Below are 19,449 nucleotides of genomic sequence, written 5' to 3' on the forward strand. Positions count from 1 at the left end.
GCAGGGATCTGGGTATCTTCTTTTCGTATTTTTCCAGAGTCAGTAGAAAGGCCTCTTTAGTGCCTTAAGTTTTCATAACTATGACCTTAATTGCCTACCGTCTGTAAGCTGTTAGTGTCTTAACGACCGTTCCACGGGTGCATGTTCATGATTTGTTGATGGTTAATTTAACAAGCATGGGTAACAGTGTTTAAACCCTTTCACAATGAAGATCTGTGAAGTTACATGGATTTTTACGAATGATCTTTGAAAGACAGGGTCCTGAAAAAAGTTTATATACACACACAACAAAATATATATATATATATATATATATATATATAAATAATATATATATATATAAATAATATATATATAATATATATATAAATAATATATATATATAAATAATATATAAATATAAATAATATATAAATAATATATATATATAAATAATATATAAATATAAATAATATATAAATAATATATATATATAAATAATATATATATTTTGAGCCAACTAGAAAAACTAAAATTTCTGGCTCATTTTTCCAAAAAACAGCCTGAAACTCTTTCTAAGGACTGTTGACATCTAGTGGAAGCCCTAGGAACTGCAATCTGGGAGGACTTAATAAAAGTGATAGCCATTGAAAATAGTGGTAGGATGAAATTCTTGTTTTTGGGATGGTTGGTCCTCGGAGTTTCGCCTGCCATATCAGTTATGTTATACTCACAGACCACATTTTTAGAAACTTTAGAGTGTTTTCTATCCAAATCTACCAATTATATGCATATCCTAGCTTTTACTTTTAGCTCGCTTTTCGGATTTCAAAATACTGCCCCCTACCCAAGAGAGGTTTACCAGGTAGGCTAGTTGAGAACAAGTTCTCATTTACAACTGCGACCTGGCCAAAATAAAGCAAAGCAGTTAGACACATACAACAACACAGAGTTACACATCTATAAGTACCTAGGTGTCTGGCTAGACGGTAAACTCTCCTTCCAGATTCATATTAAACATCACCAATCTAAAATCATATCTAGACTCGGCTTTCTATTCCGCAACAAAGCCTCCTTCACTCACGCCGCCAAACTCACCCTAGTAAAACTGACTATCCTACCGATCCTCGACTTCGGCGATGTCATCTACAAAATAGCTTCCAATACTCTACTCAGCAAACTGGATGCAGTTTATCACAGTGCCATCCGTTTTGTTACTAAAGCACCTTATACCACCCACCACTGCGACCTGTATGCTTTAGTCGGCTGGCCCTCGCTACATATTCGTCGCCAGACCCACTGGCTCCAGGTCATCTACAAGTCCATGCTAGGTAACGCTCCGCCTTATCTCAGTTCACTGGTCACGATGGCAACACCCACCCGTAGCACGCACTCCAGCAGGTGTATCTCACTGATCATCCCTAAAGCCAACACCTAATTTGGCTGCCTTTCGTTCACGTTCTCTGCTGCCTGTGACTGGAACGAATTGCAAAAATCGCTGAAGTTGGAGACTTATCTCTCTCACCAACTTCAAACATCTGCTATCTGAGCAGCTAACCGATCGCTGCAGCTGTACATAGTCTATCGGTAAATAGCCCACCCAATTTTACCTACCTCATCCCCATACTGTTTATATTTATTTACTTTTCTGCTCTTTTGCACACCAATATCTCTACCTGTACATGACCATCTGATCATTTATCACTCCAGTGTTAATCTGCAAAATTGTAATTATTCGCCTACCTCCTCATGCCTTTTACACACAATGTATATAGACTCTTTTTTTCTACTGTGTTATTGACTTGTTAATTGTTTACTCCATGTGTAACTCTGTGTTGTCTGTTCACACTGCTATGCTTTATCTTGGCCAGGTCGCAGTTGCAAATGAGAACTTGTTCTCAACTAGCCAACCTGGTTGAATAAAGGTGAAAAAAAACACACAAAAAACACATGGAATAAACAAACATACTGTATTATTGTCTGTATGTATACAACTACGACGTCTTTCAATATCGTTATTGATAGTGTACATACTGTATATTTTATTTATATTGACACCATATCTGATATTGCTACTATGCAAGTAACATATTTGGCTGTACTGTTTACACCTTCTGTAGAGACCCAATCACTTAGCAAGACTTAACAAAATATTGATACAGTTGAAGTCGGGAAGATTACATACGCTTAGGTTGGAGTCATTAAACTTGTTTTTCAACCACTCCACGCATTTCTTGTTAACAAACTATAGGTTTTGGTAAGTCGGTTAGGATATCTACTTTGTGCATGAGAAGTAATATTTCCACCAATTGTTTACAGATTATTTCACTTAAAATGCACTGTATCACAATTCCAGTGGGTCAGAAGTTTACATACACTAAGTTGCCTGTACCTTTAAACAGCTTGGAAAATTCCAGAAAATGAGGTCATAGCTTTAGAAGCTACTGATAGGCTAATTGACATAATTTGAGTCAATTGGAGGTGTACCTGTGAATGCATTTCAAGGCCTACCTTAAAACTCAGTGCCTCTTTGCTTGACATCATGGGAAAATCAAAAGAAATCAGCCAAGACTTCAGAAAATAAAATTGTAGACCTCCACAAGTCTGGTTCATCCTTGGGAACAATTTCCAAACGCCTGAAGGTACCATGTTCATCTGTACAAACAATAGTACGCAAGTACAAACATTATGGGACCAAGCAGTCATCATACTGCTCAGGAAGGAGACGCGTTGTCTTCTAGAGATGAACATACTTTGATGCGAAAAGTGTAAATCAATCCCAGAAAAGCAGCAAAGGACCTTGTGAAGATGCTGGAGGAAACAGGTACAAAAGTATCCAAATACACAGTAAAACGAGTCCTATATCGACATAACCTGAAAGGCCGCTCAGCAAGGAAGAAGCCACTGCTCCAAAACTGCCATAAAAAAAGCCAGACTACGGTATGCAGCTGCACATGGGGACAAAGATTGTACTTTTTGAAGAAATGTCCTCTGGTCTGATAAAACAAAAATAGAACTGTTGGGCAATAATGACCATCGTTATGTTTGGAGGAAAAAGGGGGCGCTTGCAAGCCAAAGAACACCATCCCAACCGTGAATCACGGGGAGGCAGCATCATGTTGCGAGGATGCTTTGCTGCAGGACAGACTGGTGCACTTCACAAAATAGATGGCATCATGAGGGAGGACAATTATGTGGATATATTGAAGCAACATCTCAAGCCATCAGTCAGGAAGTTAAAGCTAGGTCGCAAATTGTTCTTCCAAATGGACAAGCATACTTCCAAAGTTATGACAAAATTACTTAAGGACAACAAAGTCAAGGTATTGGAATGGCCATCACAAAGCCCTGACCTCAATCCTATAAAATATTTGTGGGTAAAACTGAAAAAGCATCTGTGAGCAAGGAGGCCGACAAACCTGACTCAGTTACACCAGCTCTGTCAGGAGGAAAGGGCCAAAATTCACCCAACTTGTTGTAGCAAGCTTGTGGAAGGCGACCCAAAATGTTTGACCTAAGTTAAAGCAATTTAAAGGCAATGCTACCAAATACTAATTGAGCGCATGTAAACTTCTGACCCACTGGGAATGTGATGAAAGAAATAAAAGCTGAAATAAATCATTCTCTGCTATTATTCTGATATTTTACATTCTTAAAATAAAGTGGTGATCCTCACTGACCTAATACAGGGAATTTTTACTGGGATTAAATGTCCAGAATTGTGAAAAACTGATTTTAAATGTATTTGGCTAAGGTGTATGTAAACTTCCGACTTCAACTGTATATAAAATTAATATTGATCTGTGTGGTCGTAACATACCAGACTCACTAATCACAAATGCTTTGTTTGTAAATTATTTCTGATTGTTGGTGTGTGTCCCTGGCTATCCATCAAAAAAAATAAAAATAAATGGGTCCATCTGGTTTCAGGAATTTGAAATGATTTATACTTTTGATGCTCAAGTACATTTTAGCAATTCCATTTACTTAAGTATTTTTAAAACCAAATACTTTTACTCAATTAGTATTATACTGGGTGACTTTTACCTTAATAGAAAATTACTGAAGTATCTTTATATCTGGGAATTTTCTGTTAACCTGGAATTTTTCCTTATTCTAGGCTAGTACTTTTACTACTTTTAGTCTTTAATCTTTCCTACACTTCTCACTGTTTAGCACATGACCTCACATGTGAATCCTTAAAAATATGGTGGGGCTGGCTAAGAGGGGATGAACAATGCTGAATGAGTGAGGACAAATATAGAGCTCTCCAATAGGTACCAAAACATTCAAAAGACCTTTTTCTCAAAAGTGAGTTTACAAGTGTATCAACTTCAAGCAGATTTACTTTCCCATTGTTCTTCAAAAATGCAGTGTATGATATACCATTTTGTAGCTGAGTACTTTTTACCAATGTAAAAAAAACAATTTCAAATGTTGCTACATAAAACTGAATCCAGGTGGTGAGTCACATCTTAATTTGTTTTATTACAAATGTATTATATTGTTGAGATTATTACCATTATTATCAGTTATCAGCTATATAATTAATATTGATGTTAATATGATTAGAATGAATCATGTTATATTCAGTACCGTGAAAAAGTATTTGTTGATTCTCAATTTTTGCATATTTTTTATCCTGTATGTTACAGATCTTCAATCAAATCCTAATATTAGTTAAAGAACCGGGATTTACAAATAAAAAAAGGATACTTATTTTATTAATTAACAAAAGGTTACACAACACCCAATTCCCCTTTGTGAAAAAGTAATTGCCCCCTTACACTCAATAACTCGTTGTGCCACCTTGAGCTGCAATGACTGCAACCAAACGATTCCTGTAGTTGTTTATCAGTCTCTCACATCACCATTGAGGATTTTTGCCTCCCTCTTGCATGCAGAAATGCTTTAACTCAGCAAAATGTGTGTTTTCAAGTATGAACCGCTTGTTTCCATTCCATTCCAAAACTTCAATTGTATTTATTTTTAACCACTTTCATGTAGATTCAGTTTTGTGTTTTGGATAATTTTCTTGCTGAATGACCCAGCTGCGCTTCAGCTCACTGATGGATGGCCAGTCATTCGCCTGTAGAATTAAAATATTTGTTTCCCTCAATCTCTGATTTGGTTCTGCCGTACATACCTACACGTACGCTATGGCCACAAGACGCAGGCCTCCTAATTGTCCCTAGAATTTCTAAGCAAACAGCTGGAGGCAGGGCTTTCTCCTATAGAGCTCAATTTTTATGGAATGGTCTGCCTACCCATGTGAGAGACGCAAACTTGGTCTCAACCTTTACGTCTTTACTGAAGACTCATCTCTTCAGTGGGTCATATGATTGAGTGTAGTCTGGCCCAGGAGTGTAAAGGTGAACGGAAAGGCTCTGGAGCAACGAACCACCCTTGCTGTCTCTGCCTGGCCGGTTCCCCTCTTTCCACTGGGATTCTCTGCCTCTAACCCTATTACAGGGGCTGAGTCACTGGCTTACGAGGGCTCTTTCATACCGTCCCTAGGAGGGGTGCGTCACTTGAGTGGGTTGAGTCACTGATATGATTTTCCTGTCTGGGTTGACGCCCCCCCTTGGGTTGTGCCGTGGTGGAGATCTTTGTGGGCTATACTCTGACTTGTCTCAGGATGGTAAGTTGGTGGTTGAAGAAATCCATCTAGTGGTGTGGGGGCTGTGCTTTGGCAAAGTGGGTGGGGTTATATCCTTCCTGTTTGGCCTTGTCCGGGGGTGTCATCGGATGGGGCCACAGTGTCTCCTGACCCCTCCTGTCTCAGCCTCCAGTATTTATGCTGCAGTAGTTTGTGTCGGGGGGCTGGGGTCAGTTTGTTATATCTGGAGTACTTCTCCTGTCCTATCCAGTGTCCTGTGTGAATTTAAGTATGCTCTCTCTAATTCTCTCTTTCTTTCTCTCTCTCGGAGGACCTGAGCCCTAGGACCATGCCTCGGGACTACCTGACATGATGACTCCTTGCTGTCCCCAGTCCACCTCCAGTTTCAACTGTTCTGCCTGTGATTATTATTATTTGACCATGCTGGTCATTTATGAACATTTGAACATCTTGGCCATGTTCTGTTATAATCTCTACCCGGCACAGCCAGAAGAGGACTGGCCACCCCACATAGCCTGGTTCCTCTCTAGGTTTCTTCCTAGGTTTTGGCCTTTCTAGGGAGTTTTTCCTAGCCTCTGTGCTTCTACACCTGCATTGCTTGCTGTTTGGGGTTTTAGGCTGGGTTTCTGTACAGCACTTTGAGATATCAGCTGATGTACAGTGCCTTGCGAAAGTATTCGGCCCCCTTGAACTTTGCGACCTTTTGCCACATTTCAGGCTTCAAACAAAGATATAAAACTGTATTTTTTTGTGAAGAATCAACAACAAGTGGGACACAATCATGAAGTGGAACGACATTTATTGGATATTTCAAACTTTTTTAACAAATCAAAAACTGAAAAATTGGGCGTGCAAAATTATTCAGCCCCTTTACTTTCAGTGCAGCAAACTCTCTCCAGAAGTTCAGTGAGGATCTCTGAATGATCCAATGTTGACCTAAATGACTAAGGATGATAAATACAATCCACCTGTGTGTAATCAAGTCTCCGTATAAATGCACCTGCACTGTGATAGTCTCAGAGGTCCGTTAAAAGCGCAGAGAGCATCATGAAGAACAAGGAACACACCAGGCAGGTCCGAGATACTGTTGTGAAGAAGTTTAAAGCCGGATTTGGATGGAAAAAGATTTCCCAAGCTTTAAACATCCCAAGGAGCACTGTGCAAGCGATAATATTGAAATGGAAGGAGTATCAGACCACTGCAAATCTACCAAGACCTGGCCGTCCCTCTAAACTTTCAGCTCATACAAGGAGAAGACTGATCAGAGATGCAGCCAAGAGGCCCATGATCACTCTGGATGAACTGCAGAGATCTACAGCTGAGGAGGGACACTCTGTCCATAGGACAACAATCAGTCGTATATTGCACAAATCTGGCCTTTATGGAAGAGTGGCAAGAAGAAAGCCATTTATTAAAGATATCCATAAAAAGTGTTGTTTAAAGTTTGCCACAAGCCACCTGGGAGACACACCAAACATGTGGAAGAAGGTGCTCTGGTCAGATGAAACCAAAATTGAACTTTTTGGCAACAATGCAAAACGTTATGTTTGGCGTAAAAGCAACACAGCTCATCACCCTGAACACACCATCCCCACTGTCAAACATGGTGGTGGCAGCATCATGGTTTGGGCCTGCTTTTCTTCAGCAGGGACAGGGAAGATGGTTAAAATTGATGGGAAGATGGATGGAGCCAAATACAGGACCATTCTGGAAGAAAACCTGATGGAGTCTGCAAAAGACCTGAGACTGGGACGGAGATTTATTTGTCTTCCAACAAGACAATGATCCAAAACATAAAGCAAAATCTACAATGGAATGGTTCAAAAATAAACATATCCAGGTGTTAGAATGGCCAAGTCAAAGTCCAGACCTGAATCCAATCGAGAATCTGTGGAAAGAACTGAAAACTGCTGTTCACAAATGCTCTCCATCCAACCTCACTGAGCTCGAGCTGTTTTGCAAGGAGCAATGGGAAAAAAAATTCAGTCTCTCGATGTGCAAAACTGATAGAGACATACCCCAAGCGACTTACATCTGTAATCGCAGCAAAAGGTGGCGCTACAAAGTATTAACTTAAGGGGGCTGAATAATTTTGCACGCCCAATTTTTCAGTTTTTGATTTGTTAAAAAAGTTTGAAATATCCAATAAATGTCACTTCATGATTGTGTCCCACTTGTTGTTGATTCTTCACAAAAAAATACAGTTTTATATCTTTATGTTTGAAGCCTGAAATGTGGCAAAAGGTCGCAAAGTTCAAGGGGGCCGAATACTTTCGCAAGGCACTGTATGAAGGGCTATATAAATAAATGTTATTTATTTGATATTTGAATCTACACGCAATACTCCATAATGACGAAGTTTTTAGATATTGCAAATGTAGAAAAAAAACTAAAACACATACGTATTCAGATGCTTTACACAGTGCATTGTTGAAGAACCTTTGGCAGGGATTACAGCATCGAGTCTTCTTGGGTATGACGCTACAAGCATGGCACACCTGTATTTGGGGAGTTTCTCCCATTCTTCTCTGCAGATCCTCTCAAGCTCTGTCAGGTTGGATGGGGAGCGTTGCTGCACAGTTGTTTTCAGGTCTTTTGGCAAACTCCAAGCGGGCTGTCCTGCCTTTTACTGAGGAGTGACTTCCGTCTAGCCACTCTACCATAAAGGCCTGATTGGTGGAGTGCTGCAGAGATGGTAGTCCTTTTGGACGGTTCTCCCATCTCCACAGAGGAACTCTGAAGCTCAGTCAGAGTGACCATTGGGTTCTTGGTCTCCTCCCTGATCAAGGCCCTTCTCCCCGATTGCTCTGTTTGGCCGGGTGGCCAGCTCTAGGAACAGTCTTGGTGGTTCCAAACTTCTTCCATTTAAGAATGATGGAGGTCAATGTGTTTTTGGGGACCTTCAACGCTACAGAAATGTTTTGGTACCTTTCCCCAGATCTGTGCCTCGACAATCTTGTCGTCTCGGAGCTTTGTACAATTCCTTCGACCTCATGGCCTGATGTTTTTCTCTGACATGCACCATCAACTGTGGGACCTTATAGACAGGTGTGTGCCTTTTCCAACTCATGTCCAGTCAAATTAATTTACCACAGGTGGACTCCAATCAAGTTGAAGAAACATCAAAAATGATCATGGGAAACAGGATGCATCTGAGCTCAATTTCGAGTCTCATAACAAAGGGTCTGAATACTTATGTAAATAAGGTATTTATTTTTTCTATTTTTAAATACATTTGCAAAAAAATCTAAACCTGTTCGCTTTGATATTATGGGGCATTGTGTGTAGACTGATGAGGAAAATGTTTTATTTAATCCATTTTTAGATTAAGGCTGTAACGTAACAAAATGTGGAAAAAGCCAAGGGGTCTGAATACTTTCCAAATGCACTGTAGGAAGAGGAATATTAGAATGTGTAGAGAATCAACATGATAGCGCAATCGATTAAAAAAATACGTTGAAGTGATCACCTATTCGAATGTAAGAATTACTTGATGTTTAAGGTCCTCTAATGTAATCTTAATTGAAAGTACGGCCTTAAAAAAGCTTCCAGAGTGGTGCAGCGGTCTAAGGCACTGCATCTCAGTGTTGCAGTGTCACTACAGCCTGGGGTTCGATCCCAGTCCCATAGGGTGTCGCACAATTCTCCCAGCGTCGTCCAGATAAGGGGAGGGTTTACTTGGCTCCACACGCTCTAACAACTCCTTGTGGCGGGGCGGGCGCATGCAAGCTCACTTCGGTTGTCAGTTGAACGGTGCTTCTTCCGACACAGTGCAGCTGGCTTCCGGGTTAAGCGAGCAGATGTTAAGAAGCACGGTTTGGCGGGACATGGGGGTAAAAATCTTTAAAAAATAATAACAGCTGACTGATTTAGTCATTATATAAACATTCTTGATAGTAGTGGAAATTAACAATCGTCAACCTTGGCTTAGCCGTCAACCTATTACATACTTTGCCAATTCAATGTACCCGGTCCAAAACTCGTGAGAGGACAACTTCTTGCCTCAGGACCTCTGAAACTTTCAGACATGAATTTAACGACATTAGATCTGTCTTCAATATTTATGAACTGTAAATATTTGAACAGCGAGACTTGTCTATGGTGTCGGTGAGAAACTTGTTTTTGTTCTCCAGCAACGTGTACCTTTCCTCGAGGGCAATACTTCTGTCATTGTAGCCCGACAGACGCTGTTCGCCATTCATGATCCGTTGGCCATGGCCATCGATGGTCTTGCGAACGCCATCTAGAGTAGCTGATATCAGGACCAAAACATTGTCTATTGTCCCTTTGAGTTCTGAGACCATCATGATGTGTAGTTTGCCCAAGTCGGCAGGTAGGCCTGGTGCAGGGTTGTCAGACATCTTAGTCATCTCCGCCATAGGTGGCGCAATCTTAGTCATCTCCAGCAGAGATTTCTCGTTCAGACGGTCTTTGTGAGGTGTGAGCCATTTGAGTAAGAAGTTGCGTTCGACGTTAGAAAAAGTAAATCCTACTAGTAGTGAAAAGTACAGGAGCTACCTCACGTTACTCCCACATATTAATCCGGAAGCCAATACATAATACCCGGAAGCCTCCAAATAAAACATTCTAGCTATTAGTATGAATATTCGGACATGGCCAAAGATAAAGAACGAGATGGTTACCTCAGCCTGCCAAGTGAGAGTGGCAGCGTTGAGGGCAGGGATACGGCCCGTCCCCAGCACGGCAATAGTCTCCCCGTCGTCATCCACCACCTTGAAGTCCAGGTCCTCATTGTACTTCCTGCGCTTCACCTGTCGCCCCGAGCGACGCTTCTATGAGAGAGAGTTTACACTAAGTGCCTTCATGTCAAGCATTAGCTACTGCACATAGAGTACCAGTCAAAAGTTGACACCTACTCATTCAAGGGTTTTTCTTTATTTTCTACATTGTAGAATAACAGTGAAGAAATAAAAACTATGAAATAACACATATGGAACCATGTAGTAACCAAAAAAAACAGTTTTCCTTTCCTGTGGTGGTCTTCATGAGAGCCAGTTTCATCATATAGCGCTCAATGTTTTTTGCGACTGCACTTGAAGGGTTTTCTCTTTGAGCCAATCAGAATATAGCCCTATTTGGTAAAATATCAAGTCCATATTATGGCAAGAACAGCTCAACTAAGAGGAGAGAAATGACAGTCCATCATTGCTTTAAGGCATGAAGGTCAGTCAATGTGGAAAATGTCAAGAACTTTGAAAGTTTCTTTAAGTGCAGTCGCAAAAAAAACATCAAGCGCTATGGTTAAACTGGCTTTCATGAGAACAACCACAGGAAAGGAAGACCCAGTGTTACCTCTGCTGCAGACGATAAGCTCATTAGAGTTCCCAGCCTCAGAAATTGCAGCCCAAATAAATGCTACAGAGATCAAGTAACATACATCTCAACATCAACTGTTCAGAGGAGACTGTGTGAAATTGTTGTAAAGAAACCTCTACAAATGGACACCAATAAGAAGAAGAGACTTACTTGGGCCAAGAAACACGAGCAAACGGACATTAAACTGGTGGAAATTGTCTTTTGGTCTGATGAGTCCAAATGTGAGATTTTTGGTTCCAACCAACATGTCTTTGTGAGACGCAGAGTAGGTGAACGGATGGTCTCCGCATGTGTGGTGCTTACCCAGCATGGCTACCACAGCATTCTGCAGCGATATGCCATCCAATCTGGTTTGCGCTTAGTGGGACTATCATTTGTTTTTCCACAGGACAATGACCCAACTCACCTCCAGGCAGTGTAAGAGCTATTTGACCAGGAAGGAGAGTGATGGAGTGCTGCATCAAATGACCTGGCCTCCACAATCACCTGACCTCAACGCAATTGAGATGGTTTTGGATGAGTTGGACCGCAGACGGAAGGAAAAGCAGCCAACAAATGTTCAGCATATGTGGGAACTCCTTCAAGACTTATGGAAAAGCATTCCATGTGAAGCTGGTTGAGAGAATGCCATGAGTGTACAAAAGCTGTCATCAAGGCAAAGGGTGGCTACTTTGAAGAAAACATATTGATGTTTAAGACTTTGTGTGTTAGTTCATAGTTGATGTCTTCACTATTATTCTACAATGTAGAAAATAGTAAAAAATAAAGAAAAACCTTTGAATGAGCAGGTGTCCAAACTTTTGACTGGTACTGCGCACACAAACATGCATTTTTGTTAACCAAATTGGCAGAACTGGAGTAATAATGAACGGCAACAAATAGGGTTTCACCAGCGTCACCGCTGAACCCCTGATTAGTGTGGTCAAAATCTTGATTTCCTGTTTTGTAATGGTGTTTCCACACTAGGAGCTCGAACCAACACTGGAATTGTGAAAATTATAAACATTCCTTTTTTTTTTTTTGTTCTTTGCCTGGCCCAGAGCATGACATCACAATCTGATTATTCTGACCAATAACCAGTCATTTTTCTTGCATGTGTATCCATTTTTTTTTACCTTTATTTAACTAGGCAAGTCAGTTAACAACAAATCTTATTTTCAATGACGGCCTTAGAACAGTGGGTTAACTGCCTTGTTCAGGTTGCAGAACGACAGATTTTTACCTTGTCAGCTCGGGGATTCGATCTTGCAACCTTACTAGTCCAACGCTCTAACCACTAGGCTACCTGCCGCCTCCACTTTGAGAGTGAGACTGTTTGTTTTTTGTTTGTTTTTTACAGAACATTGTACAAATGGAAGCAACATGCGGAATTGTGTGAACAATTTACATATAAATACAGAAAATGGCAATACTAACAAAAATACACTAAACAAAAATAGGCAAAAAATATGTATTTGTCAAAAAACCATGGGCTGGGATGGCTAATACTTTGATATGCTAGAGTCTAGACAATCCTATCTGCCAATCAGGGCTGTGTATGGAAATATATTTCAAATTTGTATCAACACGCCCACAAGATTAGACTGAGCGTTTCAATGGCAAAAAGAAGCTCAGGGAAATAAGTGAGAAAAATAGAGTTAGTTTCATGAAATAAACAGTGATTTATTAGACACCGTGATAAAAAATTTAATCAAAAGACTGCAAGGAGGCTTTAGAGAAGCAAGTGTCACTCAGTCTGCTCTTGCCCCAACCTGTCAGTCTGTTCCTCACCGTGTTGTCGAGGGGATCGATGCTCTCCTCTCCCCTGATGGCCAGCGCGGACAGGAAGGCCACATTATCTCTCTCCCCAGCCTCCTGGACAACTGCCTCGCTTTTCCGCTTGCCCTTTTTCTTCTTCTCCGCTGGGACCGGCCCTTGGAAGACTTGCTCTCTGTAGAGACACAGCAGGGTTGGCACCATAGAAACAGAAGTCCACCAGGGAGTGTTCGTAATCTGCACTCAACTGACCAGAGGGGTCACATGGCGGCATTGTGCGTTTATCACCTTGCCACCTCACATCTCAGCAGGTATACTAGCAGAGAATACAAAAGCTAGATACAGTACATTCGGAAAGTATTCAGACACCTTGACTTTTTCCACAGTTACGTTACAGCTATATAAATAAAATGTATTATTATTTTTTTTTTCCCCCAGCTACACACAATACCCTATAATGACAAAGCAAAAACTGGTTGAAATTTTTGCAAATGTATTAAAAATAAACTTAGTCAGAATACTTATGTAAATGTGCTAAGTATCCGGGCTGGGCCACTCAAGGACATTCAGAGACTTGACCCGAAGCCACTCCTGCATTGTAGTGGCTGTGTGCTTAGGGTTGCCCTGTTGGAAGGTGAACCTTCGCCCTAGTCTGAGGTTCAGAGCGCTCTGGGGCAGGTTATCACTGATCTCTCTGTACTTTGCTTTGTTCATCTTTCCCCGATCCTGACTGGTCTCCCAGTCCCTGAAGAACATCCCCACAGCATGATGCTGCCACCATCATGCTTCACCATAAGGATGGTGCCAGGTTTCCTCCAGACGTGACACGACATTCAGGCCAAAGCGTTCAAGCTTGGTTTCATCAGACCAGATAATCTTATTTCTCATGGTCTGGGAGTCCTTTAGGTGCCTTTTGAAAAACTTCAAGTGGGCTGTCATGTGCCTTTTACTGAAGAGTGGCTTCCGTCTGGCCACTACCATCAAGGCCTGATTGGTGGAGTGCCGCAGAGATGGGAGAAACTTCCAGAAGGACAACCATCTCCACAAAGGAACTCTGGAGCTCTGTCAGAGTGACCATTGGGCAGCAAGCTCTAGGAAGAGTCTTGGTGGTTCCAAACTTCCACTTAAGAATGATGGAGGCCACTGTTTTAGGGGACAGTCAATACCACAGAAATGTTTTTGTAAACGTCCCCAGATCTGTGCCGCAAAACAATCCGGTCTTGGAGGACTACGGAAAATTCCTTCGATCTCTTGGCTTGGCTTTTGCTCTGACATGAATGGGCCCTTATATAGAGAGGTGTGTGCCTTTCTAAATCATGTCCAATCAATTGAATTTACCAGAGGTGAACTCCAATCAAGTTGTAGAAACCAAGGATGATCAATGGAAACAGGATGCACCTGATCGCAATTGAGTCTCATAACAAAGGGTCTGAATACTTTTGTAAATAAGGTTTATTTTATAGATTTGCAAAAGTGGTGCTTTGTGTAGATTGAGGGAAAAAATGATTTAACCCATTTTAGAATAAGGCTGTAACATAACAAAATGTGGAAAAAGTCAAGGTCTGAATACTTTCTGAATAAGTGGGCAATGTTTTTTTCATGGCAATGTTTATTTTCTAACGTCCTTTTTTTGGGAACGCAGAGGTTTAAAAAGGTTCCCCACAGTTTTCATCTCAAATCCACCCGTTCTGCAGAGCGATTAAGAAAATGCCTCCCACTCCGTTACTGAAATGCCAAATAGCAAAATTCTGTGGTCTAGATATTAGCACCGAAAGAATATCTCCCTAGATCCCATAACAAAGGTTCAATGACATGGTGCAACTTGGGAAATCTCACCTTTGGGGAAAAAACCTAAACATCTCTAACTAAAGCCATACAAAGTTGATTTACTTGTTCAACAGATTTCATTTTGTGAGGCAAGTGAGCAATGTTTTTAATTTTTTTTTTTTTTAACCCCAACCTTACAAGGTTTTGTACTGACTTGACCAATACATTTTAGAATGACAGTCACAGGGACCACAGTATAAGTCCTGGTCAGGGTCATTAGTGTCAGGAGTTGGCTAGCACCTTTGATAGCCTGTCCCAGCTGACTTTTAGGCACAGTTCATTAAATCAGAGACATAGATCTGCCATTTTTTCTAATTGATTGTAGTCTACATATAGTAGTATATATATTCTATTTAGCTTGAATTCTACATTTAACCTTCTCAAGTATGAGTTTCAAATATGTAACCCAGCAAGAGTTTTTTTTTAAATTTTATCTGTGCAACTGTTAGGACTGTTAACCAGCGCTGCCCTCAAACCAAGGAACGCTACTTGCTAATTATCTACACTGAACAAAAATGCAACATGTAAAATGTTGATCCCATGTTTCATGAGCTGGAATAAAAAGACCCAGAAAATACTCGGCACAAAAAACGTGTTCAGCAGATGTTATTGCAGGTGTAGCAAAATGCTTGTGCTTCTAGTTCCGACAGTGCAGCAATATCTAACAATTTCACATACACCCAATAAAACAAATCTAAGTAAGGAATGGAATTAATAATATATAAATATATAGACGAGCAATGTCAGAGCGACATAGACTAAGATATAGTAGAATAGTATTTACACATGAGCTGAGTAATGAAAGACATGTAAACATTTAAGTGGCCAATGATTTCAAGTCTGTATATAGGCAGCAGCCTCTCGTGCTAGTGATGGCTATTTAACAGTGATGGCCTTGAGACGAAACCTCTGTCTTTTTCCCAGCTTTGATGCACCTGTACCAGGTCTTCAAATCAAATTTTATTGGTCACATACACATGGTTAGCAGAGGTTATTGCGAGTGTAGCGAAATGCTTATGCTTCTAGATTCAACAGTGGAGCAGTATCTAACAATTCAACAATACGTAACACACACACAATCTAGTAAAGGAATAAGAATATATAAATACATGGATGAGCAGTGACAGAGCGGCAAAGACGCAATAGATAGGATACAGTATATACATGAGTCATGCGAGACATGTAAACATTAAAGTGACTAGTGTTCCATTTATTAAAGTGGTCAATGATATCACGTCTGTAGGTAGGCAGTCGCCTCTGTGCTAGTGATGGCTGTTGATCAAATCTGATGGCCTTGAGATAGAAGCTGTTTTTCAGTCTCTCGGTCCCAGCTTTGATGCACCTGTACTGACCTCGCCTTCTGGATGATAGCGGGGTGAACAGGCAATGGCTCGGTTGGTTGTTGTCCTTGATGATCTTTTTGGCCTTCCTGTGACATCGGGTGGTGTAGGTATCCTGAAGGGCAGGTAGTTTGCCCCCGGTGATGCGTTGTGCAGACCGCACCACCAACTGGAGAGCCCTGCGGTTGTGGGCGGTGCAGTTGCCGTACCAGGCGGTGATATAGCCCGATAGGATGCACTTGATTGTATACCTGTAAAAGTTAGTGAGGGTTTTCGGTGACAAGCCACATTTTTTCAGCCTCCTGAGGTTGAAGAGGCACTGTTGTGCCTTCAGCACTCCGTCTATGTAGGTGGACCATTTGAGTTTGTCGGTGATGTGTACACCGAGGAACTTTTTTTATTTATTATAAAAACGTCACCTTCTCCACTTCTGTCCCGTTGATGTGGATTGGGGGGTGCTCCCTTTGCGGTTCCTGAAGTCCACGATCATCTCTGTTTTGCTGACATTGAGTGGGAGGTTATTTTCCTGACACAACACTCGAGGGCCCTCAACTCCTCCCTGTAGGCAGTCTCATCGTTGTTGGTAATCAAGCCTAACACTGTTGTGTCGTCTGCAAACTGATTGAGTTGGAGGAATGCATGGCCCATGCAGTCGTGGGTGAACAGGGAGTAGAGGGGGCTGACAACGCACCCTTGTGGGGCCCCAGTGCTGAGGATCAGCAGAGTGGAGATGTTTCCTACCTTCACCACCTGGGGGCGGCCCGTCAGGAAGTCCAGGGTCAAGACCCAGGGACTCAAGCTTAATGATGAGTTGAGGGTACAATGGTGTCGAATGCTGAGCTGTAGTTAATGAACAGCATTCTTACATAGGGCAGTGTGATGGCGACTGCATCGTCTGTGGACCTATCGGAGCGGTAAGCAAATTGAAGTGGATCTAGGATGACCGGTAAGGTGACGGTGATATGATCCTTGACTAGTCTCTAAGCACTTCATGATGACAGAGATGAGTGCTACAAGGCAACAGTCATTTAGTTCCGTTACCTTTGCATTCTTGGGTGCAGTAACAATGGGGGCAATCTTGAAGCATTTTTGGGACAGCAGACTGGGATAGGCAGCGATTGAATATGTCTGTAAACACACCAGCCAGCTGGTCTGCACATGTTCTGAGGACACAGCTAGGGATTTTTTTATTTTTTTTATTTCACCTTTATTTAACCAGGTAAGCAAGTTGAGAACAAGTTCTCATTTACAATTGCGACTTGGCCAAGATAAAGCAAAGCAGTTCGACACATACAACGACACAGAGTTACACATGGAGTAAAACAAACATAGTCAATAATACAGTAAAACAAACAATTTAAAAAGTCTATATACAATGTGAGCAAATTAGGTGAGAAGGGAGGTAAAGGCAAAAAAGGCCATGGTGGCAAAGTAAATACAATATAGCAAGTAAAACACTGGAATGGTAGTTTTGCAATGGAAGAATGTGCAAAGTAGAAATAAAAATAATGGGGTGCAAAGGAGCAAAATAAATAAATAAATTAAATACAGTTGGGAAAGAGGTAGTTGTTTGGGCTAAATTATAGGTGGGCTATGTACAGGTGCAGTAATCTGTAAGATGCTCTGACAGTTGGTGCTTAAAGCTAGTGAGGGAGATAAGTGTTTCCAATTTAAGAGATTTTTGTAGTTCGTTCCAGTCATTGGCAGCAGAGAACTGGAAGGAGAGGCGGCCAAAGAAAGAATTGGTTTTGGGGGTGACTAGAGAGATATACCTGCTGGAGCGTGTGCTACAGGTGGGAGATCCTATGGTGACCAGCGAGCTGAGATAAGGGGGGACTTTATGCCATCTGGGTCGGCAGCCTTGCGAGCGTTAACACATTTAACCTCTTGAAGCTAGGGGGCACTATTTTTATGTTTGGAAAAATAACGTTCCCAAAGTAAACGGCCTATTTCTCTTGACCAGATGCTAGAATATGCATATAATTGACAGATTAGGATAGAAAACACTAAAGTTTACAAAACTGTAAAAATATTGTCTGTGGGTATAACAGAACTGATATTGCAGGCGAAAGCCTGAGGATAATCCAATCAGGAAGAGCCTCTTATTTTGAAACCTCTGTGTTCCTATGCGTGGTGACTAACTGTGCTGCTGGAAACAATTTAATTACGCTTTTTTGACGACATTTACTGACACCGGCCATATTCAATGTGTGTTGAGCGATCGTAAATTCATTATTTTGCGCTCTGGTACACTCAGACGAGAGTGCTCTAAAATTAGAGTAGATAGCCAGAGCGACTTTCCGAAAGCACCTGAATGTCCATTGAGAATGCACAACAACTATACCACTTAGCTAAGATAAGAATGACGGGAATAATCGAGTCAATAAACATTGGGTAGTTAGATAGCCTATAGTTAAAATACTGGCAAGTTTGATGTATAACTACTAACGTTAGGTAGACAGCATATTGCAGCAGTATGTACCGGTATGTTAGCTATGTGGTTCGTAAGGACAGCATAGCTAACAAACCATGAAATGTAAGGTAACTTATTTGAATAGTATTATTTGGAGGCGTGCTATCAACTGCGGCTTGAGCCCGATTTTGGTGCACAGTCAATATTGCTCTGGACTTCGGGCAAGAAGGTTTAGGGTTCGAAGTCGTGCACAATTATCAGTTTATTATTTGGTTTATATTGCCCATTCATTGTCAGTTAGAGACACAGTAGTGCATTGGGACCCAAAAGCATCATCAGTGCTCTAACTCCCACTTGGTCGTTTGGGCAAATCTGGTCTGTGATAGGACAGGGGTTTTTCACACCTAGCTCAGCTATTAGACTATTCTTTAGTAAAGATTGAATACTCTATTGTTCAGCTATTAGCCCCCCTCCCCAACTTGCAACAAATGTATGTATTTTTGTAGAGACTAAAACTTTATTTTCAAACAAAAATAATTGTTCTGAAAGCAAAAAAAAGGCTTAAGTAAAAAATAATGTTGCAATCAAATCATTTGTAATATAGCACAAAACTTTATGCATTTTAATACCATAAAAATATTGGAAAAAAAAATGTATTTGAAAACAAAACTTTAATTTCGCTATTAACCACCCTCCATTTTGGCAATTTTTGGAGTGTTAGTTTGGCTACAAACAATACTGTTCGGCCTTTCTTTCCGACACAAAGGAAGTCATAGCAGACACTTACAAAGGATTTGGCATGGGTCCCCAGATCATCAAAAAGTTCTACAGCTGCACCAGAGACACTGGTTGCATCACCGCCTGGTATGGCAACTGCGCGTCATCTGGCCGTAAGGCGCTTTAGGAGATAGTAGTTAGCTCCTACGATTCAGTGTCGGTTCATAACATTCTACTATATTACACATACATACTGTAGAATGATAAATCATGCAATTATTATTCTCAAGCTAACCAAAAACATTTAGCTACGAACGCCTGTGCTCGCCATTTTCAGTTGAATTCATCTAACCTTTCACAGCAACTCATAAGCAGGCCATGTCCTATTTGTTTCAAAGTTGATATTTTCTTACAGAAGGATGAAAGAATACAATATGTCTGCCAGAGAATGCTATTCTGAT

General features: G+C 41.0%; 1 protein-coding gene across 5 annotated transcripts in view; it reads right to left on the reverse strand.

Annotated features, from left to right (window-relative positions):
- Positions 1 to 19,449, reverse strand: part of LOC115135026 (chromodomain-helicase-DNA-binding protein 6-like) — a 106,275-nt gene that overhangs the window by 63,024 nt on the left and 23,802 nt on the right. For all 5 annotated transcript variants that reach the window (XM_029669238.2, XM_029669229.2, XM_029669221.2 and 2 more), the window contains exons 4-5: positions 12,707 to 12,866; positions 10,243 to 10,392 (exon numbers count right to left, since the gene is read on the reverse strand). In XM_029669238.2, the coding sequence (XP_029525098.2) occupies positions 10,243 to 10,392; positions 12,707 to 12,866 (310 nt within the window). The remainder of the gene's footprint in view (positions 1 to 10,242; positions 10,393 to 12,706; positions 12,867 to 19,449) is intronic.

The sequence above is a fragment of the Oncorhynchus nerka genome, linkage group LG2 (genome assembly GCF_034236695.1).
Source record: "Oncorhynchus nerka isolate Pitt River linkage group LG2, Oner_Uvic_2.0, whole genome shotgun sequence".
NCBI classification, from domain to species: Eukaryota; Metazoa; Chordata; class Actinopteri; order Salmoniformes; family Salmonidae; genus Oncorhynchus; species Oncorhynchus nerka.